Below are 25089 nucleotides of genomic sequence, written 5' to 3' on the forward strand. Positions count from 1 at the left end.
GCCTGCTCTGCAGGGCTGGGGCTGAGCTCCCAGGTGGTGCTGGGGGAGTGGAGAACCTGAGCTGGGCAGCTCTGGGGGCTGCCTGGAGCTGAGGCTCTGGCTCAGCAGTGCACCACTGCAGGGGGGGCTACCTGTGGCCCTTTGCTGGCTCTGGGCCATGGGGAGGGCACGAGGAGGAGGGCAACCTCCCTTGCTCTCCAGCCCTCCCCCCTTCTCCAGCCCTCTGCTCTCCTGCCCTCCTTCCTTCTCCAGCCCTCTGCTCTCCTGCCCTCCTTCCTTCTCTAGACCTCTGCTCCCCAGCCCTCCCTTGCTCTCCAGCACTCCCTTGCTCCCCAGCCCTCCCTTGCTCCCCAGCCCTTCCCATGCTCCCCAGCCCTTCCCCCTTCTCCAGCCCTCCCTCCTTCTCCAGCCCTCCCTTGCTCCCCAGCCCTCCCTTGCTCCCCAGCCCTTCCCCCTTCTCCAGCCCTCCCTCCTTCTCCAGCCCTTCCCTTGCTCCCCAGCCCTTCCCTTGCTCCCCAGCCCCCTTTCATCTCAACCCATCCCATCCCCTCAACCAACCCCTCCTAACCATACCAACCCATCTCATCCCCTCAGGCCACCCAGAGCATCCCAGCCCATCCCAACCCACCCTATCCCCTCCACCAGCTCATCCTAACCCATCCTAACCCATCCCATCCCCTCAGCCAGCCCATCCTAACCCATCCCATCCCCTCAGCCAGCCCAGCCCAGCCCTCCCAGCCCCTCCCAGTCCCTCCCAGCAGGCTGCTGCTGCTCACCCAGTGTGCAGGGCTGAACCTCCTGACGATGACTGCAGGCCCAAAGGACCTGGCAGGGTTCATGGAGCAGCCAGTGAAGTAGATCTGGCAGAGGGGAGAGGACAGCAGGGGGAGAGGCATCAGCAGCTGCAGCAGGCACCAGCAGCTGCCCAGCAGCAGGGAGCAAGAATGGATCCCTGGGGTCCTGCCTCTTGTAGAGAGGTGCAGAACCTCCCAGCAGCAGACCCTGCCCCAGGCTGCCCAGGTTGGCTGTGGCTGCCTCCTGCCTGGAGGTGCTCAGGGCCAGGCTGGATGAGGCCCTGAGCAGCCTGGGCTGGGGGGAGGTGTCCCTGGGCAGGGCAGGGGCTTGGAGCTGGCTGAGCTCTGAGCTCCCTTCCTTCCCAAACCCCTTCCATGGTCTCTGGGTTGCCCTGAGGGTCCCAGGGCTGCAGCTGAACCTGGGAGCCCTGCAGGAAGGTCTTCTCCCAGCACTGCTGCTGCTTTCCCCTGGCTGCATTCCAGGCTCAGCTCCTCCCCAGCACACCACAGGGATCCTTTCTCTTTGTTTTTACCTTTGCACACCCCAAGACACAAAGCAGAGAGGACCCTGGCAGGTGGAACTCTTTAGAGGGCCAGGGACCTCTCACCTCTGCCTCACTCCTGCTTGGAGAGGAGACAGAGCAGAGCAGGACCTGCAGCCCCACCAGGAGCAGTTCCCTCTGTGCCTGCCCATGGCAGGGGATGCTTGGAGCTGGCTGAGCCCTGAGCTCCCTTCCAGCCCCACCAGGAGCAGTTCCCTCTGTGCCTGCCCATGGCAGGGGATGCTTGGAGCTGGCTGAACCCTGAGCTCCCTTCCAGCCCCACCAGGAGCAGTTCCCTCTGTGCCTGCCCATGGCAGGGGATGCTTGGAGCTGGCTGAGCTCTGAGCTCCCTTCCAGCCCCACCAGGAGCAGTTCCCTCTGTGCCTGCCCATGGCAGGGGATGCTTGGAGCTGGCTGAGCTCTGAGCTCCCTTCCAACCCAAACCCTTTCCATGCTTCCTTTAGCAGCCCAGGGAGCTCTCACCTCTGCCCCACTGCTGCCTGGGGAGCAGACAGAGCAGAGCAGAGCAGGACCTGCAGCCCCATCTGGAGCAGTTCCCTCTGTGCCACTCTCCTGCCACACCTGAGAGAGCTCTGAGGCTGAGGAGCAAATCCCAAGGCAAAGCTCCAGAGCTCTTCCTGCCCCTGTGGCCAAATCCCTGCGCCCTGCCGAGGCAGAGGCTCTGCTGGCTCTGCTCCTGGCTTTTGTTCTGCAGCAGCAGAGATCAGGGGGGAGTCCCAACCTATCCGGAGCCTGTGCTGCTGCCTGGACACTCACCCCCACCAGGTGTCCTACGGCCACGGAGAGGCCGATGGAGAGCGCCGGGGAGCCGACGCTGCCGCCGCGGCGGTTGTCGGTGGAGGCGAAGATGCAGGCGGCCAGCTGGAAGGTCAGGATGATCTCCACCACCAGGGCCTGGCCGGGGGTCACGTTGTTGTTGAGCTGCCAAAACCGGCGAGAGAGGCAAGGATTGGCCACCCCGAGCCAGCTCCTGCTTGGCTGCTTTGCTGCCGGGCTTGGGTTGGCAAAGCCGGGCAGGGGAAGCTTCCCCGGAGGTCTCCTGGGCAGCCCTGGGGCTCCAGGTGTGACGGTAGCAAACACTCGGCTCCCCCTTCCCCTTCCCTTTCCCCTCCTTCTCCTCCTTCCCCTTCCCCTTCCCCTCCTTCTCCTCCTTCCCCTTCCCCTCCTTCTCCTCCTTCCCCTTCCCCTCCTTCTCCTCCTTCCCCTTCCCCTCCTTCTCCTCCTTCCCCTTCCCCTCCTTCTCCTCCTTCCCCTTCCCCTCCTTCTCCTCCTTCCCCTTCCCCTCCTCCTTCCCCTTCCTTTTCTCCTCCTCCTCCTTCCCCTTCCCCTCCTTCTCCTCCTTCCCCTTCCCCTCCTTCTCCTCCTTCCCCTTCCCCTCCTTCTCCTCCTTCCCCTTCCCCTTCTTCTCCTCCTTCCCCTTCTTCTCCTCCTTCCCCTCCTCCCCCTTCCCTTCCCCTTCCACATCTCCTTCCCCTTCCCCTGCAATGTCCCAGACTCTGTCCCTCCCCAGAGCCTCCCTGCCCAGGGCCCTCCACACCTCTCCCTACCTCCCAGAGCTTCCCCACCAAGTCCCACAGCTCTTTGTCCTCTTCTCCTGCATTCCCCTTCCCCTTGAGCCAGGCTCTTGGATCCCAGCTCTCCTCCTCCCCCACTTTGTGGATCTCCTCCCTGGGAGGCTGGGGAGCAGCCATGGCATGGGCTGAAGGGTGAAGGCTGGGATGAAGGTTGGGATGAAAGATGAAGGATGAAGGCTGGGATCAGGATGAAGGCTGGGGTGAAAGATGAAGGTTGAGATGAAGGCTAGGATGAAGGTTGGGCTGCAGGCTGGGCTGCAGGCTGGGCTGCAGCCATGGGGGGGCTGTGCTGTTACTGTCTCAGTGCTCCTGCACCGAGCCCTGGCACCTCTCAGGTGGCCCCAAGCCCAGTGGCCATGGCAAGGAGAGAGTGATCCAAGCCATCACAGGCTGGGTTCTGGCCAGGGCTGCCTGCTCTGGGCTCTGGAGCTTCTAGGAACAAGACCTTGCAGCACCTCCTGCCCTGTGCTGCCCTGAGGGCTCCAGCCCTGGATGTGCAACCACGGCCAGCAGCCTGCACTGCTCCCACCCCAAGCTGCTGCCCAGCACTGCCCCAAAGGGGTTGAGCCCCCGGGGTGGCTTCCACCCCTCCTCCAAGAGCACAATCCTCAGCCCCAGCCCCAGCCCCAGCCCTCTGGCAGTGTAGGAACCTTGTGTTGAGACCCAAGCAGCCTCATGCAGTCACCTCCCTGGGCTGGGGAATCAGAAAGGTAATCTGCAGACCTCCTTCACCCTCCAGACCTCCCTTGTCCTCCAGACCTCCTTCACTCTCCAGACTTCCCTCACCCTCCAGACCTCCTTCACCCTCCAGACCTCCCTTGTCCTCCAGACCTCCTTCACCCTCCAGACCTCCCTCACCCTCCAGACCTCCTTCACTCTCCAGACATCCCTCACCCTCCAGACCTCCTTCACCCTCCAGACCTCCCTCACCCTCCAGACCTCCTTCACCCTCCAGACTTCCCTCACCCTCCAGACCTCCCTTACTCTCCAGACCTTCACCCTCCAGACCTTCACTCTCCAGACCTCCTTCACCCTCCAGACCTCCTTCACCCTCCAGACCTCCTTCACTCCTCCAGACCCCCCTTGATCTCCAGTCTTCCCTCACTCTCCTTCCTCCCCTTGCCCCTTGCAGCCTCCCCACAGCTCCTTCTCCAGCTCTTCTCCCCCACCTCTGCTTCCCAGTCCCCTCAGTGCAGGGCTTGCAGTGGGTTTCTGCTCCCCCCCCCGCCCATACTGGTTAGGCTGGGCCCTGCTGCCTGCCCTCCCCCGTCCAGGCCGGCTCAGCTCCGATCCCAGCACTAATCTGCAGGTGGAGAGGCTGCAGCAGAGAGGATCTCAGTGCTGCTGGTGACTCACCCAGGCCCCGGGGACAGAGGAAGCTCCTATTAAAGGAGCTAAAAAACAGGCAGCTTGTTGCCCCACACTGCACAGCTGGCAGCTCCACGCTCTGCTGCCCTTTGCTGCCCTCCCAGCCCAGCCCCATCCTCATCCTCATCCCAGCCCCAGCCCTCTGGCAGTGGAGGAACCTTGCGCTGAGACCCAAGCAGCCTCATGCAGTCACCTCCCTGGGCTGGGGAATCAGAAGGGTAATCTCCTCCTGCAGTCCTCCTGTGCTCTCCAGACCTCCCTCACCCTCCAGACCTCCTTCTCCCTCCAGACCTTCTTCACCCTCCAGACCTCTTTCACCCTCCAGACCTTCTTCACCCTCCAGACCTCCTTCACCCTCCAGACCTCCCTTGATCTCCAGATCTTCTTTTCCCTCCAGACCTCCTTCACCCTCCAGACCTCCTTCACCCTCCAGACCTCTTTCACCCTCCAGACCTCTTTCACCCTCCAGACCTTCTTCACCCTCCAGACCTCCTTCACCCTCCAGACCTCTTTCACCCTCGAGACCTTCTTCACCCTCCAGACCTCCTTCACCCTCCAGACCTCCTTCACCCTCCAGACCTCTTTCACCCTCCAGACCTCTTTCACCCTCCAGACCTCCTTCACCCTCCAGACCTCTTTCACCCTCGAGACCTTCTTCACCCTCCAGACTTCCCTTGATCTCCAGACCTCCTTCACCCTCCAGACCTCCTTCACCCTCCAGACCTTCTCCCTCCAGACCTTCTTGACCCTCCAGCCCTCCCTTGCCCTCCAGCCCTCCCTCACCCTCCAGCCCCTTTCCTGCCTTCCAGCCCTGGGTTTGGGTTCTGAAGCACCCAGCAGGGGGAAAGGAATGCAGGGGAAGAGGACAAACGGGGCTGGGACCCCGGGGGGGGCAAGGGCTGAAGGGGGAGAGAGGGAGCAGGGCAGAGAGGTGTGCAGGGAGATTCCTCAGCCAGGAGAGCAGGGAAGGGGACAGGGAAGGAAGGAAGGGGACAGGGAAGGCACCAGGGGAGGAAGGCACCAGGGGAGGATGCCAGGGAAGGAAGGACAATACCAGGGAAGGTGCCAGGGAAGCAAGGTGCCAGGGAAAGAAGGAGGGTGCCAGGGAAGGCAGGAAGGTGCCAGGGAAGGCAGGAACGTGCCAGGAAGGTGCCAGGGAAGGTGGCAGGGGAGGAAAGCGGCAGGGAAGGTGCCAGGGAAGGCATCAGGGGAGGAAAGCACCAGGGAAGGTGCCAGGAAAGGTGCCAGGGAAGGTGGCAGGGGAGGAAGGTGTCAGGGAAGGTGCCAGGGAAGGTGGCAGGGGAGGAAGGCAGCAGGGAAGGTGTCAGGGAAAGCGCCAGGGAAGGTGGCAGGGGAGGAAGGCGTCAGGGAAGGTGCCAGGGAAGGTGGCAGGGGAGGAAAGCACCAGGGAAGGCGGCAGGGGAGGAAGGCAGCAGGGAAGGTGTCAGGGAAGGTGCCAGGGAAGGTGCCAGGGGAGGAAGGCAGCAGGGAAGGTGCCAGGGAAGGCGGCAGGGGAGGAAGGCAGCAGGGAAGGTGTCAGGGAAGGTGCCAGGGAAGGTGCCAGGGGAGGAAGGCAGCAGGGAAGGTGTCAGGGAAGGCGCCAGGGAAGGTGGCAGGGGATTAAGGTGGCAGGGAAGGTGGCAGGGAAGGCGGCAGGGGAGGAAAGCACCAGGGAAGGCGGCAGGGGAGGAAGGCAGCAGGGAAGGTGTCAGGGAAAGCGCCAGGGAAGGTGGCAGGGGAGGAAGGCAGCAGGGAAGGTGCCAGGGAAGGTGCCAGGGAAGGTGGCAGGGGAGGAAGGCAGCAGGGAAGGTGTCAGGGAAAGCGCCAGGGAAGGTGGCAGGGGAGGAAGGCAGCAGGGAAGGTGTCAGGGAAAGTGCCAGGGAAGGTGTCAGGGAAGGCGGCAGGGGAGGCAGCAGGGGAGGAAGGCAGCAGGGAAGGTGCCAGGGAAGGTGGCAGGGGAGGTGGCAGGGGAGGAAGGCAGCAGGGAAGGTGTCAGGGAAAGCGCCAGGGAAGGTGGCAGGGGAGGAAGGCGGCAGGGAAGGTGCCAGGGAAGGCGGCAGGGGAGGAAGGAGGCAGGGAAGGCAGGAAGGTGCCAGGGAAGGTGTCAGGGAAGGCGGCAGGGGAGGCAGCAGGGGAGGAAGGCAGCAGGGAAGGTGCCAGGGAAGGCGGCAGGGGAGGGAAGCACCAGGGAAGGAGGCAGGGGAGGAAGGTGCCAGGGAAGGCAGGAAGGTGCCAGGAAGGTGTCAGGGGAGGAAGGTGCCAGGAAGGTGTCAGGGGAGGAAGGTGCCAGGGGAGGCGGCAGGGGAGGCGGCAGGGGAGGCAAGCACCAGGGCAGGCGGCAGGGCAGGCGGGTGAGGGCCACTCACGGCGTTGATGGCCAGGTTGCCGCGGGTGTTGGCCGGGGTGACGCCGTAGAGGATGCCGGCGCCGGCGATGGCCCCGGCCAGCTGCGCCAGGACGTAGCACAGCATGCGGAGGAAGGAGATCTGGTTGCCCACGAAGAAGGCGATGGTGACCGCGGGGTTGATGTGGGCGCCGCTGATGTGGCCGAAGGCCTGCACCAGGGTGCCGATGGCCAGGCCGAAGGCCAGGGCGATCTGCAGGATGCTGGGCAGGGCCGAGGGCCACTTCAGCGCCGAGCCCAGGCCGATGAAGACGAAGATGAGGGTGGAGAGGAACTCCACGAAGACGGAGCGGGCGAAGGCCAGGGTCAGGATCTCCCTCTTCATGGTGGCGGCGGGGAGGGAGGCAGAGGAGGAGGAGGAGGAGGAGGAGGAGGAGGCGGCGTGGGGTGGCTCTGCTGGCTGCAGGCTCTGCTGCTGCTGCTGCTGCTGTCTGCAGCCGGTGGCAGGGCCATACCTATCTATATATGCAAGAGCTGCAGCGGCTGCTCGCCGGGCGGCGTGGGTGGAGCTGGGGAATTGGCCAGGCCTCCCGAACCTGCAGCTGCTGAAGCTGGGGAAGTTTCCACCCCAGGAGACCTGGGGAGCCTCTTGGTGAACCAATGACTCAGCCCTTGGTGGCATTTCGGGCTCCTGCCCTCTGCAAACAGGGAGCCCCCACGGGGTGGCTCCCGCCGTGGTCGTTAGATAACGAAGTTGTGTAACCCACGAGGCCGAGGTCCCTCCTCTGCTCTTCCCTTTTGCTGCCTCCTCACCAGCTGCTGGCTGGGTGAGGAGCGGAGGTGCAGCTCCATCTGGGCTCGGGGAGCAGAGGTGCAGCTGCATCAGGCTTGGGGAGCAGAGGTGCAGCTGCATCAGGGCTCAAGGGGCAGAGGTGCAGCTGCATCAGGGCTCAAGGGGCAGAGGTGCAGCTGCATCAGGGCTCAAGGGGCAGAGGTGCAGCTGCATCAGGGCTCAAGGGGCAGAGCTGCAGCTGCATCAGGGCTCAAGGGGCAGAGGTGCAGCTGCATCAGGGCTCAGGGAGCAGAGGTGCAGCTGCATCAGGGCTCAAGGGGCAGAGGTGCAGCTGCATCAGGGCTCAAGGGGCAGAGGTGCAGCTGCATCAGGGCTTGGGGAGCAGAGGTGCAGCTGCATCAGGGCTCAGGGAGCAGAGCTGCAGCTGCATCAGGGCTTGGGGAGCAGAGGTGCAGCTGCATCAGGGCTCAAGGGGCAGAGGTGCAGCTGCATCAGGCTTGGGGAGCAGAGGTGCAGCTGCATCAGGGCTCAAGGAGCAGAGGTGCAGCTGCATCTGGTTTGGAAGGTCTTGGTGCTGGGCTGGAGGAGCTCTCCCTGGCCAGGGCTGCAGGAGTCGACCCCGGGCAGGGCTGCAGGAGCTGATCCCAGGCAGGGCTGCAGGAGCTGATCCCTGGCCAGGGCTGCAGGAGCTGATCCCAGGCAGGGCTGCAGGAGCTGATCCCAGGCAGGGCTGCAGGAGCTGATCCCAGGCAGGGCTGCAGGAGCTGACCCCGGGCAGGGCTGCAGGAGCTGACCCCAGGCAGGGCTGCAGGAGCTGATCCCAGGCAGGGCTGCAGGAGCTGATCCCAGGCAGGGCTGCAGGAGCTGATCCCTGGCCAGGGCTGCAGGAGCTGATCCCTGGCCAGGGCTGCAGGAGCTGATCCCAGGCAGGGCTGCAGGAGCTGATCCCTGGCCAGGGCTGCAGGAGCTGAACCCGGGCAGGACTTCCTCTGTGTGCAGCTTTCAGGAGGAGCTGAAACCCAAAAGCAAAGCTGAGCCCCTGGAGCTGCTCCCAGGCTCTGCAGGCAGCTCCAGTGCAGGCCACCAGAGGCTTGCAGCTGGCTGCAGGGCTGGGTGGCAGCAGGCTGGGCACTTGCTGTGGTCGCAGGAGCAGGGCAGGGCTTGGGAGATGCTTTGCCTGGCCAGGGAAGCAGCAGGGAGCCTGGGCTGGGGAGGTGCTGAGGGGCCTGGAAGCTCTCAGCACCAAACCTGATGAGGCTTTGAGCAGCCTGATCCGGCTGGAGGTGTCCCTGTGCCCGCAGGGGGGGTGGGCAAGGGGAGCTTGGAGGGTCCCCTCCAGGCTGCTGCAAGCTGGGACTCTGGGGTCTGTCCTCTGAGGGGCTTGGGGCTGTGCAGCCTGCAGGAGAGCAGCCTGAGGGGCATCTGATCCATGCTGATCAATACTGCAGGGCTGGGGGGCAGGAGGCTGGGGCCAGGCTGTGCTCAGTGGTGCCCAGGGCCTGGGGCACCAAGTGGGAGGCAGGAGGTTGCAGCTGAAGCTGAGGAGGAACTTAAGGGTGGTGGAGGCCTGGAGCAGGCTGCCCTGAGAGGTGGTGGAGTCTCCATCTCTGGAGGCTTCCCAGAGCCACCTGGATGCCAAGCTGTGCAGGCTGCCCTGGGTGCCCCTGCTGTGCCAGGGGGCTTGGCCTGGCTGCTCTCCAGAGCTCCCTCCCTGGCCCAGCACTCTGCCTTCCAGCACGTAGCTGCCTGGGATGGTGGAGCTCAGCCTGGTGCCTCTGAGCCTGCCTGGGGACCTCTTTGTTGTCCTTCTGCTTTGCTGCTCCTCACAGAGCCCTGGGTGTGGGTTCCAGCAGCACTGGGGGGGGTGGGGGGTGCTCAGTGCCTGTGGCCAGGGAGGGTGGCTCCTGTCCCTGTCATCTCAGACTCTTCTCTGCCTTTCAAGCTCTTGCTCAACCAGGGTTTGCCCCTGGGGATGCCAGCAGGAAGCCACAGGCTGTGCATGGGCACAGGACTTGGTTGTGGCTCCTTTCATGTCCCCATGGCTCTGCCCTGCACCTCAGGCTGTCCACCTGGGCTGGCAGGGAGTGGAGGGGGAAGCTCTTGGTGCTGGGGGGGCATCAAGAGGAGTGTGGGCAGCAGGGGCCAGGGAGGTTCTCCTCCCCCTCTGCTCTGCCCTCCTGAGACCTCACCTGGAATATTGCATCCAGCTCTGGGCTGCCCTGTTCAGGAGGGACAGGGAGAGGGAGTCCCAAGGATGCTGAAGGGACTGCAGCACTGCCTGGAGAGGAGAGGCTGAGAGCCCTGGGGGTGGTTGGTGTGGAGAGGAGAAGACTGAGAGGGATCTGATCAATGCCTGTCAATAGCTGAGGGCTGGGGGTCAGGAGGGAGGGGACAGGGCCAGGCTCTGCTCAGCTGCACCCTGGGTCAGGCCAAGGGGCAGTGGATGGAAACTGCAGCCCAGGAGGAGGAACTTCTTCACTGTGAGGGTCACAGAGGGCCCTCCAAAACTCATCCAGTCCAACCCCCCTGCAGTCAGCAGGGACATTCCCCACCAGAGCAGGTTGCTCAGAGCCTCCTTTGGCCTCACCTTGAAGATCTCCAGGGATGGAGCCTGAGCCAGCTCCCTGGGCAGGCTGCTGCAGAGCTTGCTCCTCACAGCCAGCCTCAATCTGCTCTCCAGGGCAAGGAGAGAGGACCACAGGGACTCTGTGCTGCTCCTGTGCTGCTCCTGTGATGCTGCTCCTCTGCTGCTCCTGTGCTGCTTCCCTGGTGCCCCTGTGATGCTTTTCTGGGGTTCCTGTGGTACTGTTTTGGGGCTCCCTTGGTGCTGCTGTGATGGCTTCTGTGATGCTCCTGTGGTGCTGCTTTGGTGCTTCTTTGGTGCTCCCTTGATGCTGCTGTGGTGCTCCTTTGGTGCTCCTGTGATGGCTTCTGTGCTACTCCTGTGGTGCTGCTTTGGTGCTCCCTTGGTGCTCCTTTGGTGCTCCCTTGGTGCTCCCTTGGTGCTCCCTTGGTGCTCCTGTGGTGCTCCCTTGGTGCTTCTTTGGTCCTCCTTTGGTGTTCCCTTGGTGCTCCCTTGGTGCTCCCTTGGTGTTCCTTTGGTGCTCCCTTGGTGCTCCCTTGGTGCTTCTTTGGAGCTTCTTTGGTCCTCCTTTGGAGCTCCCTTGGTGCTCCCTTGGTGCTCACTTGGTGTTCCCTTGGTGCTCCCTTGGTGCTCCCTTGGTGCTCCTGTGGTGCTCCCTTGGTGCTTCTTTGGTCCTCCTTTGGTCCTCCTTTGGTGTTCCCTTGGTGCTCCCTTGGTGCTTCTTTGGTCCTTCTTTGGTGCTTCTTTGGTCCTCCTTTGGTGCTTCTTTGGTCCTCCTTTGGTGCTCCCTTGGTGCTCCCTTGGTCCTCCTTTGGTGCTCCCTTGGTGCTCCTGTGGGGATGCTCCTGTGCTCCTCCTGTGATGCTTCTTTGATGCTCCTCTGGCACTCCTGTGGTTCTTTGGCTTCCTTCTTCCAGCCCTCCCCAAGGCCCTGAGCTCAGCAGGCAGCCCTGGAAAGCCTCCATGGAGCAAGGGCTCCATTCCAGCCTGGGTTCCTCTGCTGGTGCTGGAGGAGATCCCAGAGCTGCAGCCCAGCTCTCTTGTCCTAGAAATTCCCTCTCCAGCGCTGTGCTCTGGAGAAAGTTTTGCAAGCAGCTATTTCAAGGCATCCTGGGCAGCTGCCAGCTGCACTAATTGCCTCCCTTCAGCCCTGTCTGTGCTTCCAGCTGGATCAAATCCTCCTGCTCCCCATCCTCCAAACCCTTCTGGCCGGTGCCCACCGCCGGGAGCCTGCTGCTGTGTGCTGCCAGCTCCTCCTGCCCCACGGCAGAGCTGGAAGGGCTCCTCCTGGGCTCTCACCTGTGGCCCTGGCTTGGAAGGGAGCCTCAGAGCTCCCCTTGGCCAGCTGGGCAACTACAGCAGGCTGCCCATGGCCACCTGGAGTCTGATCTTGGTTGTTTCCAGGGATGGAGCCTCAACCACAGCCCTGGGCAGCCTGTCCCGGGGTCTCACCACCCTCATGGTGCAGAACTTCCTCCTGATGTCCACTCTCAATCTCCCCTCTCCAGCTCCAATCCATCTCCCCTCACCCTGCCATCCCCAGCCCTTGTCCCAGGTCCCTCCCCAGCTCTCCTGGGGCCTCTTCAGCTCCTGGCAGCTGCTCTGAGGTTCTCCCTTGGAGCCTCCAGGCTCCAACTCTCCCAGCCTGTGGCTCCCAGCAGCTGCCTGGGAGATGAACTGAGAGCAGGTTGGGAATGCTGCAGGCACCTCCCAGCCCTGCTGCTCCTCCAGCAGCCTGCCCTGCAAACCCTTCTTCTGCTGAGGCTCTTTGCCTGCCTCCCCTCCCTGCCTGGCTCCTGCTGCTGCCTCCCCACCTCGGGCAGGTGTCGAGGAGGCTGCAGCAAGCTTCCTCCTCCTGGCTGAGTGCCCTCCAAGGCCCTTGTCTGAACCGAGGAGGGCCCTTGGTGTGTCAAGAGGAATGGCATTAGGCAAGGTGGTGGCGGAGACACCCCGCAGATCCCTGCTGACAGAAGGACACCTACGTGCTAGGGTCATGCACGCCTTGATTCACCCCTGGGCTGCTGGAGGCGAGGAGGCTCTCAGTGTTGGCAGGGAGGAGAGGTTCAGCCCCTCTCCAGGCTCAGCCTGCCTCCTCTCCCCCTCCTCTTCCTCGCCTGCCCTGGGGCCGGTGCCCCGGGCTGGGGGAGGAAGGAGCCTGAGCCCACCGTGGGCTTGGGGTGCAGGGCTGCCTGTGTGGGAGGAAGGCAGCTGCTGCCTCATCCTCGCCTGGGGCCCTGCCGAGGCTCTGCCTCACCCAGGAGGTGTGTGTGTCATTAGCTGGCTACGTGTGCTGGGCCCTGGCCTCCTCAGGTTGCTGATTCCATCTCTCCCTCTCTCTCTGAGCCCTCCCTGGGCTGCTCTTCCCTTCGGCCGCTGCCCCGGCGGCTTCAGCTGCCTCCTGCACCTCCCCAGAGCCTGGCAGGTGGCTTCTGCAGCTGCTCTGGAAAGATGCTGAGACCCCCCCCAAGCAGCCTGGGTTGGGCTTTCCCCCTTCCTCCCTCCCCTCCCTCCCCCCACCCCCTTTCTCCCTCCCCTCCCCCCCCCTTCCCCCCTCTCTTGGCTCCGCATCTCCAGCGAGGAGCTGGGAAGTGGCACAATCAACCCCGGCAGGAATGAGGGCAGGAGAGGAGGGAGGACTTCAGCTGGGACTGGGATTAGCTGGGATTAGGTGGCCAGAGGAGAAAGTTTGGGGCTGGTTTGGTTGGCAGAGCCAAGGGCTGGTCCTTGCTGGCTCAGCTTGGGGAGCTTGCAGCAAGCTGCTGCTGCTGAGGAACACAAACAAGGCCAAGGTGCCCTGGGAAGGAAAAGTAGAGCAAGGAGCAGCAAACTTTCTCCTCCTCCTCTTCCTCCTCCTCCTCCTCCTCCTCCTCCTCCTCAGCTCCTGGGGTTGCTTCTTGCTGTGGTGGTAGGGAAGGGCAAGTGGTGGGAGCTGTGCCAAGCCCTGCTGCAGGCTGCAGCCTCCTGCAGCTCTGCAGGAGCAGCTCTGCAGGGGCAGCTGTGCAGGGGCAGCTGTGCAGGGGCAGCTGTGCAGGGGCAGCTCACCAGGGGCAGCTCTGCAGGGGCAGCTCTGCAGGGGCAGCTGTGCAGGGGCAGCTGTGCAGGGGCAGCTCTGCAGGGGCAGCTCACCAGGGGCAGCTCTGCAGGGGCAGCTCTCCAGGGACAGCTCTCCAGGGGCAGCTCTGCAGGAGCAGCTCTCCAGGGACAGCTCTGCAGGGGCAGCTCTGCAGGGGCAGCTCACCAGGGGCAGCTCTCCAGGGACAGCTCACCAGGGGCAGCTCTGCAGGGGCAGCTCTCCAGGGGCAGCTCTGCAGGGACAGCTCTGCAGGGGCAGCTCTGCAGGGGCAGCTCTCCAGAGGCTGCTCTGCAGAGGCAGCTCTCCAGGAGCAGCTCTCCAGAGGCAGCTCTGCAGGGGCAGCTCTCCAGGGGCAGCTCTCCAGGGGCAGCTGTGCAGGGGCAGCTCTGCAGGGGCAGCTCTGCAGGGACAGTTGTGCAGGGACAGCTCTGCAGGAGCAGCTCTCCAGGGGCAGCTCTGCAGGAGCAGCTCTCCAGGGGCAGCTCTGCAGGGGCAGCTCTGCAGGGGCAGCTCTGCAGGAGCAGCTCTCCAGGGGCAGCTCTGCAGGAGCAGCTCTCCAGGGGCAGCTCTGCAGGGGCAGCTCTGCAGGGGCAGCTCTGCAGGGGCAGCTCTCCAGGGGCAGCTCTGCAGGGGCAGCTCTGCAGGGGCAGCTCTCCAGGGGCAGCTCTGCAGGGGCAGCTCTCCAGGGGCAGCTCTGCAGGGACAGCTCTGCAGGGGCAGCTCTCCATAGGCAGCTCTCCAGGGGCAGCTCTGCAGGAGCAGCTCTCCAGGGGCAGCTCTCCAGAGGCAGCTTTCCAGAGGCAGCTCTCCAGGGGCAGCTCTCCAGGGGCAGCTCTCAAGGTTTTTGCTCTTATCTCCTCCACCATCTCCTGGGCTCTCTTTAAAGGGATTTGCTGAGCTGGCCCCAGGCTGATGCTGCTTCCACCTCCTCCTGCCCTGCAGCAAGCAGGCTTTGGCTTCCCCCTGCTAAGCTGAGCCAGCTGGGAGCAGTCTGAGGCTTCCCTTGGCTGTGGAGATGCCTCCAGGTCTCCAGTTAGAGAAGAGGGCTGGGGAGGAGCAGCTGAGGGAGCTGGGGGGGTTGAGGCTGGAGGAGAGGAGGCTGAGGGGAGACCTCCTGGCTCCCTGCAAGTGCCTGAGAGGAGCCTGGAGCCAGGGGGGGTTGGGCTCTGGGGCCAAGGGCCAGGAGCAGAGGAGATGGCCTCAGGCTGCCCCAGGGCAGGCTCAGCTTGGCCCTGAGGAGAAACTTCTCCCCTGGAAGGGTTCTGCAAGCCTGGCCCAGGCTGCCCAGGGAGGTGCTGGTGGAGTCCCCAGCCCTGGAGGGGTTTCCAAGCCCTGCAGCTGTGGTGCTGAGGGCCAGGGCTCAGCCCCAGCCTGGGCAGGGTTAGGGAAGAGTTGGATTCCACCTTCAAGGCCTTTCCCAACCCATTCCCTGCTTCCCTGACCCCTGCCCTCTCTTTCCCCTCTGCTTCCAACCCCAGGCCCTCCCCCAAGCCCTGAAGCCCCTCACAGGTCAGCCTTGGGACTGTGGGTTCTGAGTCCCTGGGCTCCAGCAGCAGCAGCTCCTGCAGCTGCCCTCCGGCCCCTGGGGGGCTGCTGGGCTGGGCTGGGTGGTCCCAGGGCCCTTGCCAGGCAGGAGGCTGGCAGGAGGGAGGCTGCCCTGCAAGTGCTGCAGGGTTTGATGCTTACTAACAGCAGCTCCCTGCTCCTTGTTGCCCTGCAAGGCGTTGGGGTGGATGCAGGACGCTCTGGGGATGCTCTGCAATGGGCACAGCAGCACCAGGGAGGTGCCTGAGTCAGCAGCACCCACAGCTGGGGAGCTGGGGGTGCCCTGCTGGGGCAGAGGGCTTGGGAGCTGGGTGGGGGCAGCTCCAGAGGTCCCTGCCCACCCTCAGGAGCTTGCAGGGCAGAGAGGAGAAGAGCACAGCCCAGCTCCAAGCCTCAAAGCTGAGGTCCTGGCTCGGGATTCCTTGCACAGCTCCTCCTGATCCTGCTCTTCAAGGCCCTAGAGAGCTCTCAGCTGCCACCTGGCACCTGCCTGGCACCACCTGGCACCTGCCTGGCACCTGCCTGGCACCACCTGGCTAAGGCTGCAGCCTCAGCATTCTTTTTATGGATCTGTTTATATACAGAGAAATATTTCCCAAGCCTCTTTCCCTCCAGGCCAGGCCAGGAGGCTAAATGCAGCCAGGAGAGCAACAGGAGGAGGGAAGGGAGGGATCCATCCAGAGGGAGCTGAGCAGGCTGCAGAGGTGGCCCCAAGCCAGGCTCAGCAGGGCCCAGGGCAAGGTTCCTGCAGCTGGGGCAGGGCAGGGGCAGCACAGAGCCAGGCTGGGGGAGGAGGGGGCTGGGGGCAGCCTGCAGGGGAAGGCCTTGGGGGTGGCAGTGGCTGACAGAGTCCCCAGGAGCCAGCAGTGGTCACTGGCAACCCAGAAGCCAACCCTGAGCTGGGCTGCAGCAGCAGGAGGCAGAGCAGCAGCACAGGGAGGGGATTCTGCCCTCTGCTCTGCTCTGCCCTCCCCTGCAGCACTGCCCCCAGCCCTGGGACCCCCAGCACAGGGAGGAGCTGCAGCTGCTGGGGAGGCTCCAGAGGAGGCCACCAAGAGCAGCAGAGGCTGCAGAGCCTCCCCTGTGGGGCCAGGCTGGGAGGCTTGGGGCTGGAGGAGGCTGCAGGGAGAGCTCAGAGCAGCTGCCAGGAGCTGCAGAGGCTCCAGGAGAGCTGGGCAGGGACTTGGGATGAGGGCTGGGGAGGGGCAGGGTGAGGGGAGATGGATTGGAGCTGGGAGAGGAGAGATTGAGAGGGGAGAGGAGGAAGTGAGGCTGGGGAGAGCCTGGCACAGGCTGCCCAGGGAGGCTGTGGCTGCCTCCTGCCTGGGGGTGCTCAGGGCCAGGCTTGTCCTTGAGCATGGCAGGGGATGCTTGGAGCTGGCTGAGCCCTGAGCTCCCTTCCAGCCCCACCAGGAGCAGTTCCCTCTGTGCCTGCCCATGGCAGGGGGTGCTTGGAGCTGGCTGAGCTCTGAGCTCCCTTCCAGCCCAAGGCCAGGGTCAGAGGCTGCAGAGCCTCCCCTGTGGGGCCAGGCCTCCTCTGGAGGAGCAGCCAAATGCTCCTTTGCCCCTCAGGGACCTTGCTGCTGGGGTGCAGAAGAGGTCAGGCTGGGGGCAGAGCTGCTGCCCCTCCACTGCAGCCCCCTGGGGGGGTTGCATTCATCCCTTGGAGGAGTGGAATCAATCTCTGGCTCCAACCCACACGGCTGGGGGCCCCTGGCACCTCCTCTCCCCTTGCTGCAGCAAGTGCCAGCTGGGGGAGGGGCTGCAGGAGCTCCCTCAGCTCCCCCCCCTTGGGGGGGTGAAATGAAGACCAGGACTTGAGCAGGGCAGGGCAAAGCTTTCTTTACTCCTTCTCTCTCCAGCCACAGCCATGAGCAAAGCCTTGAGGAAGGACCCAGGGAGGAGCAGAGGGAGTCAGGAGCCTGGGAGGAGAGCCTGGGACAAGCAGAGCTCAGTGGGGGAGCAGGGGGAGAAGACCTTGGTGGTGGTGTCCAACCAGTCAGAGAGAGGAAAAGGCTCAGCAGAGCTCCTTGGGGATTCCTTTGCAGTCCTCTTCCTTCACCACCTCCCAGGGGGTGCTGAGGGCCAGGCTGGATGAGGCCCTGAGCAGCCTGGGCTGGAGGAGGTGTCCCTGGGCAGGGGCTTGGAGCTGGCTGAGCTCTGAGCTCCCTTCCAAGCCAAACCCCTTCCATGGATCCCTGGATCCCTGAGCTCTCCCTGGTGCCCCTCAGCCAGTCCCTCCAGCTGGGGAGATCACCCTGCTGGGGAGATCACCCTGCTGGGGAGATCACCCTGCTGGGGAGGGCATCCTGCTGGGGAGATCACCCTGCTGGGGAGATCATCCTGCTGGGGAGATCACCCTGCTGGGGAGATCACCCTGCTGGGGAGATCACCCTGCTGGGGAGATCATCCTGCTGGGGAGATCATCCTGCTGGGGAGATCACCCTGCTGGGGAGATCACCCTGCTGGGGAGGGCACCCTGCTGGGGAGGGCACCCTGCTGGGGAGATCATCCTGCTGGGGAGGGCATCCTGCTGGGGAGATGATGACCCTGCTGGGCAGATCACCCTGCTGGGCAGATCACCCTGCTGGGCAGATCACCCTGCTGGGGAGGGCACCCTGCTGGGGAGATCACCCTGCTGGGGAGGGAACCCTGCTGGGGAGATCACCCTGCTGGGGAGGGAACCCTGCTGGGGAGATGACCCTGCTGGGCAGATCACCCTGCTGGGCAGATCACCCTGCTGGGCAGGTCTGAGTGCTGAGCAGCACTGAACTGGTGCTTGAAAGAGCCAAAGCTGCCTCCCAAAGCCTTGAGCTCTGCTGAGGACCGAGCCCAGGTCCTGCTGGGGCAGGGGAGAGGGCTGAGGTGGTTGTTGGGATGGGGCAAGGGCTGGAGAAGGTCCAGGGCTGGGAAGCTTTGTGGTCACTCAGCTGAGCAGCAGAGTGCAGGAGGGGCCAGAAGCCAGGGAGCCAAAACCCAGGAGGGAGAGGAAGCAGCGAGGCCGAAGGTCACCATGGGTGCAAGCTCCCAGGGGCTGCTCGGGCTTGGTGCCCCCCAGAGAGCCCTCCCAGCCTCTGCTGCCTCTGTGCTGAGCAGCAGGAGGCTTCTGCCGGCCGGAGGAGAGAGCAGCTGCGAGAGGTCCCCGCAGCGGCCAGCAGGGACTCCAGGCCACCCTTCAGCCTCCTCCTCTCCTCCAGGGCAGCTGAGCCCACCCCGGGCCGGCTGGGTGGTCGCTGGCAAACGGCTTGGAGCTTGCCTGGGAGCTGTCCTGTGGAGCCAGTGCTCCCCTGGGGGGTGTGCAGGCAGCTCGGGCAGGCAGGAGCCGAGGGGGCAGCCAGGGCAGCTGAGGGGCAGCCAGGGGAGCTGAGGGGGCAGCCAGGGGAGCTGAGGGGCAGCCAGGGGAGCTGAGGGGGCAGCCAGGGGAGCAGAGGGGCAGCCAGGGGAGCAGAGGGGGCAGCCAGGGGAGCAGAGGGGGCAGCCAGGGGAGCAGAGGGGCAGCCAGGGGAGCTGAGGGGGCAGCCAGGGGAGCTGAGGGGGCAGCCAGGGGAGCTGAGGGGCAGCCAGGGGAGCTGAGGGGGCAGCCAGGGGAGCTGAGGGGCAGCCAGGGGAGCAGAGGGGGCAGCCAGGGGAGCAGAGGGGCAGCCAGGGGAGCAGAGGGGGCAGCCAGGGGAGCTGAGGGGCAGCCAGGGGAGCTGAGGGGGCAGCCAGGGGAGCTGAGGGGGCAGCCAGGGGAGCTGAGGGGGCAGCCAGGGGAGCTGAGGGGCAGCCAGGGGAGCAGAAGGGGGAGCCAGGGGAGCTGAGGGGCAGCCAGGGGAGCTGAGGGGGCAGCCAGGGGAGCTGAGGGGGCAGCCAGGGGAGCTGAGGGGGCAGCCAGGGGAGCTGAGTGGGGAGCCAGGGGAGCTGAGGGGGCAGCCAGGGGAGCTGAGGCCAGCAGGGGGGAGGCATCGGGAGGCAACCTCCACGCCCAGCCGAAGGACAACCCCGCAGCGCCTGGCAGCTCTCTGGGGAGCCCAAGCAGAGGCTGCCGGGGGGGGGGACAGCACCTCGGGGAGGAGCGGGAGGCTGGCAGGGGGCATCGCCGGGCGCCTCCCGGGGGGATGCCCCAGAGGGAGCCAAGGGAGAGGAGGAGGAGGAGGGAGGGGAAGCAGCCGGGGCAGGAGGGCTCCGGCTCCGCTCTCACCCCGGGGTCAGGCTACACCTTCTCGGCCATGCCCCGGGGCAGGCTCTGGGGCGAGTGCAGCTCCACCGACTGGCGCCGCCTGGCCTCCCGCTCTGCCCAGTCCTCCTCGGGCTCCAAGCCCTTGAGGATGGCCAACCTCTCCGAGAGGCTCTTGGCCTGGGGGCAGAGGATGTAGTTGTAGAGGATGGAGGCTGCCGCCGCCCCGACCAGGGGACCCACCCAGAAGACCTGGGGGGGGAAGGAGGAGAGGTTTGGGTGAGCCGGGAGCAGGCAGAGCGAGGAGGGAGGAGAGGAGCCAGGGGCTGAGCAGGGGACCTGGGGCACTGCCTGGCCCGGGCTGACCCTGCGGGGGGCTGGCTCCCACCCCCTGCCCGGGCAGAGCCCCGCAGCCCCTTCCAGCCCCTGCCCGGACAGAGCTCCGCAGCCCCTTCCAGGGCAGAGCTCCGCAGCCCCTTCCAGGGCAGAGCTCCGCAGCCCCTTCCAGCCCCTGCCCGGACAGAGCTCCGCAGCCCCTTCCAGCCCTGCCCGGACAGAGCTCCGCAGCCCCTTCCAGGACAGAGCTCCGCAGCCCCTTCCAGCCCTGCCCGGACAGAGCTCCGCAGCCCCTTCCAGCCCCTTCCAGGGCAGAGCTCCGCAGCCCCTTCCAGCCCTGCCCGGACAGAGCTCCGCAGCCCCTTCCAGCCCCTTCCAGGGCAGAGCTCCGCAGCCCCTTCCAGCCTGCCACAGCAGACAGCTCCTCCACTCCCATGAGTGCCAGCAGGAGTGGCAGAACAACTCCCTGCCCCTGTGCCACCTTGCCATGACCCTGTGCGACCCTCTCCCTGCCCCTGTGCCACCTCCCCCTGCCCCTGTGCCACCTCCTCCTGCCCACCTGTGCCACCTCCCCCTGCCCACCTGTGCCACCTCCCCCTGCCCCTGTGCCACCTCCCCCTGCCCCTGTGCCACCTCCCCCTGCCCACCTGTGCCACCTCCCCCTGCCCCTGTGCCACCTCCCCCTGCCCCTGTGCCACCTCCTCCTGCCCACCTGTGCCACCTCCCCCTGCCCACCTGTGCCACCTCCCCCTGCCCACCTGTGCCACCTCCCCCTGCCCCTGTGCCACCTCCTCCTGCCCACCTGTGCCACCTCCCCCTGCCCCTGTGCCACCTCCCCCTGCCCCTGTGCCACCTCCCCCTGCCCACCTGTGCCACCTCCCCCTGCCCCTGTGCCACCTCCCCCTGCCCCTGTGCCACCTTCCCCTGCCCACCTGTGCCACCTCCCCCTGCCTGGGGACCCTTCCAGCCTCTGATTCAGTGACTGACACAAAGCTATGGAGAGGAGGAGGAGGAGGTCAGCAGCCAGGGCTGAGCACCTCTGGGCCCAGCACCCTGCAGCACCACAGAGGAGGAGGAGGAGGAGGAGGAGGAGGTCAGCAGCCAGGGCTGGAGACCCTCTGGGCACAGCACCCTGCAGCACCACAGAGGAGGAGGAGGAGGAGGAGGAGGAGGTCAGCAGCCAGGGCTGGAGACCCTCTGGGCACAGCACCCTGCAGCACCACAGAGGAAGAGGAAGAGGAGAAGGAGGAGGTCAGCAGCCAGGGCTGAGCACCTCTGGGCACAGCACCCTGCAGCACCACAGAGGAAGAGGAGGAAGTCAGCAGCCAGGGCTGGAGACCCTCTGGGCACAGCACCCTGCAGCACCACAGAGGAGGAGGAGGTCTCCAGCCCAAGCACATCACCCTGGAGCACCACCTCAGCTCTTGCTGCAGATGAGCTCTCTGCAGGGGGCAATGCTCCTGGGAGTGCTCCCAAAGGACTCTGGGCAATCTCAGGGACTCCTGGAGTCACCAGTCCAACACCAACCCAACCCCTCCATGGCCACAAGGTTCTGGAGCACCCCCAGGGATGGAGACTCCACCAGCACCTCCCTGGGCAGCCTGTGCCAGGCTCTCCCCAGCCTCACTTCCTCCTCTCCCCTCTCAATCTCTCCTCTCCCAGCTCCAATCCATCTCCCCTCACCCTGCCCCTCCCAGCCCTCATCCCTGGTCCCTGCCCAGCTCTCCTGGAGCCTCTGCAGCTCCTGGCAGCTGCTCTGAGCTCTCCCTGCAGCCTTCTCCTCTCCAGGCTCCACAGCCCCAAGCCTCCCAGCCTGGCCCCACAGGGGAGGCTCTGCAGCCTCTGCTGCTCTTGGTGACCTTCCCTCTCCCTCTCTTTTGCTAAGTCCTGGTCAACAAGTGGCACTCCCTGGCCCTGCCACCCAGTGCCCCCCAGCTGGGCTGAGCCACTTAAGCAGCCAGCAGCTCCACCTCCTGCTCCTCATCCCTGCAGCCCTCCCCAAGCTGGGAGCTGGCCCTGGCCCTGCAGGACCCTGGCTGCCTCCTGGGGCTTGGGGGGCAAGGGAAGGGAGGGGGGAAGGGGTGGGGGGAACCTCACCCAGTGGTCACTGAAGTCTCCCACGACGACAGCAGGGGCAAAGGACCTGGCTGGGTTCATGGAGCAGCCTGTGTAGCGGATCTGTGGGCAGGCAGCAGCAGCCAGGGCTTAGCTGTGAGCCCCTGGGCAGCATCCCCGGCCCTCAGTCCCCTCCAGCCTTGCTCCTGGAGGGATCCTGGGCTGCTGCCTCCCTCCCTGCCCCTGGAGGGATCCTGGGCTGCTGCCTCCCTCCCTGCTCCTGAAGGGATCCTGGGCTGCTGCCTCCCTCCCTGCTCCTGAAGGGATCCTGGGCTGCTGCCTCCCTCCCTGCCCCTGGAGGCATCCTGGGCTGCTGCCTCCCTCCCTGCTCCTGAAGGGATCCTGGGCTGCTGCCTCCATCCCTGCTCCTGAAGGGATCCTGGGCTGCTGCCTCCCTCCCTGCTCCTGGGCTGCTGCCTCCCTCCCTGCCCCTGGAGGGATCCTGGGCTGCTGCCTCCCTCCCTGCCCCTGGAGGGATCCTGGGCTGCTGCCTCCCTCCCTGCCCCTGGAGGCATCCTGGGCTGCTGCCTCCATCCCTGCTCCTGAAGGGATCCTGGGCTGCTGCCTCCCTCCCTGCCCCTGGAGGGATCCTTGGACCCTGCTTCCCTCCCTGCCCCTGGAGGGATCCTGGGCTGCTGCCTCCCTCCCTGCTCCTGGGCTGCTGCCTCCCTCCCTGCCCCTGGAGGGATCCTGGGCTGCTGCCTCCCTCCCTGCTCCTGGAAGGATCCTTGGACCCTGCCTCCCTCCCTGCCCCTGGAGGGATCCTGGGCTGCTGCCTCCCTCCCTGCCCCTGGAGGCATCCTGGGCTGCTGCCTCCCTCCCTGCTCCTGGAGGGATCCTGGGCTGCTGCCTCCCTCCCTGCTCCTGGAGGCATCCTGGGCTGCTGCCTCCCTCCCTGCTCCTGGAGGGATCCTGGGCTGCTGCCTCCCTCCCTGCTCCTGGGTTGCTGCCTCCCTCCCTGCTCCTGGAGGGATCCTGGGCTGCTGCCTCCCTCCCTGCTCCTGGAGGGGTCCTGGGCTGCTGCCTCCCTCCCTGCTCCTGGAGGGATCCTTGGACCCTGCTTCCCTCCCTGCCCCTGGAGGGGTCCTGGGCTTCCCACCCCCCCCAGCTGCCCTTGCTCCAGGAGAAGGCCAAGCTGGAAGGCTCCAAGGGCTGAGGCAAGCAGGGCTGAGCTGGCAGCACCTGGCAGGGGCCTGAGCCAGGGGCTTGGCTGTCCCTGAGCTTGCTGCAACTCAGCTGCAGGCTGGGGAGGTGCCCTGCAGCGTGGCCAGGGCTGCAGGGGCAGCTCCTTGCTGGGCCTGGCCCTGCAGCAGGTTGCTGCTCCTGACTGAGCTGGGCTTGGGTGGGAGAAGCCCTCTGAGGGCATCCAGGCCAACCCTCAGCCCAACCCCTCCATGGCCACCAAACCTTGGCCACAAGAGCCATGGCCACAGGGTCCTGGAGCACCTCCAGGCATGGGGACTCCACCAGCACCTCCCTGGGCAGCCTGGGCCAGGCCCTGACCACTCTGCAGGGCAGAAATTGTTCCTCCTCATGGCCAAGCTGAGCCTGCCCTGGGGCAGCCTGAGGCCAGCTCCTCCTGTGCCATCACTTAGGACAGGAGATCTCAGCCCTCAGCTGGCTCCAGGCTGCTCTCAGGCACTTGCAGGGAGCCAGGAGGTCTCCCCTCAGCCTCCTCTCCCCCAGCCTCAACCCCCCCCAGCTCCCTCAGCTGTTCCTCCCCAGCCCCCTCCCCAGCCCCCTCCCCAGCTCCCTTGCCCTTCCCTGGCCCTGCTGCAGCCCTCAAAGCCCTCCTGGCCCTGAGCAGCCCAAGGCTGCCCTCAGCTGCTGCTGTTTGGGGCTGGGGGCTGCTGCTTGGCCTCACTCTTGGAGACCTTTTCCAACCCACTCCCCCCACCCAAACGTTTCCCTGACCCTCTGCTGGGCTTCCCCTCCTCTGTCCCCCAGGGGCAAAGCCTGCAGCCCAGCAGAGTCTGAGCCTCACCAGCAAGTCAGCTTGAGCAGGGCTGGCCTGGAGCCCCTTCCACTCACCCCCAGGAGGTGTCCCACAGCCACAGAGAGGCCAATGGAGAGGGCAGGGGAGCCCAGGCTGTCCTCCCGGCGCTCATCCGTGGAGGCAAAGACGCAGAGGACCAGCTGGAAGGTGAGGAAGAGCTCCACAGCCACTGCCTGCCCTGGGCTGGTCTCATTGGAGAGCTGCAAGGGGAGCAAGAAGGGCTCTGAGGGGTCAGGGGGATTGGGGACAGGGATGGGAGGTGGAGGAGACCCAAGCCCAGGGGAGCAAGAAGGGCTCTGAGGGGTCAGGAGGGGCTGGGGACAGGGATGGAAGGTGGAGGAGGAGGAGACCCAAGCCCAGGGGAGCAAGAAGGGCTCTGAGTCCCCCAGGAGCTGCCAGGAGGCTTCAGGCTGCAAGGGCTGAGCCTGCTGAGCCCCTCAGGAGCTGCCAGGCTGCAAGGGCTGAGCCTGCTGAGCCCCTCAGGAGCTGCCAGGCTGCAAGGGCTGAGCCTGCTGAGGCCCCCAGGAGCTGCCAGGAGGCTTCAGGCTGCAAGGACCCTGCCTCCCTCCCTGCTCCTGGGCTGCTGCCTCCCTCCCTGCTCCTGGAGGGATCCTGGGACCCTGCCTCCCTCCCTGCTCCTGGGCTGCTGCCTCCCTCCTTGTCCTTGGAGGGATCCTGGGACCCCGACTCCCTCCCTGCCCCTGGAGGCATCCTGGGACCCCAACTCCCTCCCTGCCCCTGGAGGGACCCTGGGCTGCTGCCTCCCTCCCTGCCCCTGGAGGCATCCTGGGACCCCACCTCCATCCCTGCTCCTGGAGGGATCCTGGGACCCCGACTCCATCCCTGCCCCTGGAGGCATCCTGGGACCCCAACTCCCTCCCTGCCCCTGGAGGGACCCTGGGCTGCTGCCTCCCTCCCTGCCCCTGGAGGCATCCTGGGACCCCAACTCCCTCCCTGCCCCTGGAGGGATCCTGGGCTGCTGCCTCCCTCCCTGCCCCTGGAGGGATCCTGGGACCCCACCTCCCTCCCTGCCCCTGGAGGGACCCTGGACCTCAGCCTCCTGCTTCCAGCCTGCAGCTGCCAGCAGCTGCCTCCCCCTGCCTCTGACCCACGAAGCCTCTTTGCCGGCCCCGGGGGTCCCTTCCCCCCCCCTCCCCCTGCCCTTCCCCGGCGGTCCCTTCCCGGCCCCCCTGCCCGCCCCGGGGGTGGGGGTCGCGGCTCCTACCTTGTTGGCGGCCAGCCCCTGGCGGCAGTCCGGGGGGGTGAGCTCGTGCAGGATGGCAGCCCCCACCACCCCCCCCAGCAGCTGGGCAGCCACGTAGCAGACAGCCCTGAGCAGGGAGAGCTGCGAGCCCAGCAGGAAGGCCAAGGTGACCGCGGGGTTGAGGTGGGCGCCGCTGACGTGCCCCAGGGCTTGCACCAGGCTGCCGATGGCCAAGCCGAAGGCCAGAGCCACCTGCAGGGGGCTGGGGGCCGCGGCCGAGGGCCAGCTGAGGGCAGAGCCCAGCCCCAGCAGGATGAAGACCAAAGTGGCCAAGAACTCTGCCAGGACGGCTCGGGAGAAGGCGACGGAGCGCAGCTCCCACATGCTGCGGCTGCCGGCGGGCAGGGGGCTGAGGCTGCTGAGCCCCCAGGAGCTGCCAGGCTGCAAGGGCTGAGCCTGCTGAGCCCCTTAGGAGGTGCCAGGAGGCTTCAGGCTGCAAGGGCTGAGCCTGCTGAGCCCCCAGGAGCTGCCAGGAGGCTTCAGGCTGCAAGGGCTGAGGCTGCCGAGCCCCCAGGAGCTGCCAGGAGGCTTCAGGCTGCAAGGACTGAGGCTGCTGAGCCCCCAGGAGCTGCCAGGAGGCTTCA

The 25089-nt window shown here is 65.9% G+C and overlaps 3 protein-coding genes across 3 annotated transcripts in view; 1 reads left to right on the forward strand and 2 right to left on the reverse strand.

The window, feature by feature from the left end:
• LOC128899106 (serine/threonine-protein phosphatase 6 regulatory ankyrin repeat subunit C-like) overlaps nt 1-25 on the forward strand; it is a 4928-nt gene extending 4903 nt beyond the window's left edge. Inside the window, exon 6 of the mRNA XM_054177343.1 lies at nt 14-25. Within this exon, the coding sequence (XP_054033318.1) occupies nt 14-25 (12 nt within the window). The remainder of the gene's footprint in view (nt 1-13) is intronic.
• A 102-nt stretch (nt 26-127) lies between these two features.
• On the reverse strand, nt 128-7060 carry LOC104305218 (aquaporin-5-like). The gene is made up of 4 exons (XM_054177344.1): nt 6666-7060; nt 2114-2278; nt 777-860; nt 128-148 (listed from the first exon to the last, which is right to left on the reverse strand). The coding sequence occupies exons 1-4, from the start codon at nt 7026-7028 to the stop codon at nt 128-130; spliced, it is 633 nt and encodes a 210-aa protein (XP_054033319.1). The 5' UTR covers nt 7029-7060.
• An 11770-nt stretch (nt 7061-18830) lies between these two features.
• LOC128899139 (aquaporin-2-like) lies at nt 18831-24829 on the reverse strand. The gene is made up of 4 exons (XM_054177439.1): nt 24467-24829; nt 23277-23441; nt 21228-21308; nt 18831-19046 (listed from the first exon to the last, which is right to left on the reverse strand). The coding sequence occupies exons 1-4, from the start codon at nt 24827-24829 to the stop codon at nt 18831-18833; spliced, it is 825 nt and encodes a 274-aa protein (XP_054033414.1).
• Between the last annotated feature and the right edge of the window lie 260 nt (nt 24830-25089).

The sequence above is a fragment of the Dryobates pubescens genome, chromosome 40, assembly GCF_014839835.1.
Source record: "Dryobates pubescens isolate bDryPub1 chromosome 40, bDryPub1.pri, whole genome shotgun sequence".
Taxonomy (NCBI): domain Eukaryota; kingdom Metazoa; phylum Chordata; class Aves; order Piciformes; family Picidae; genus Dryobates; species Dryobates pubescens.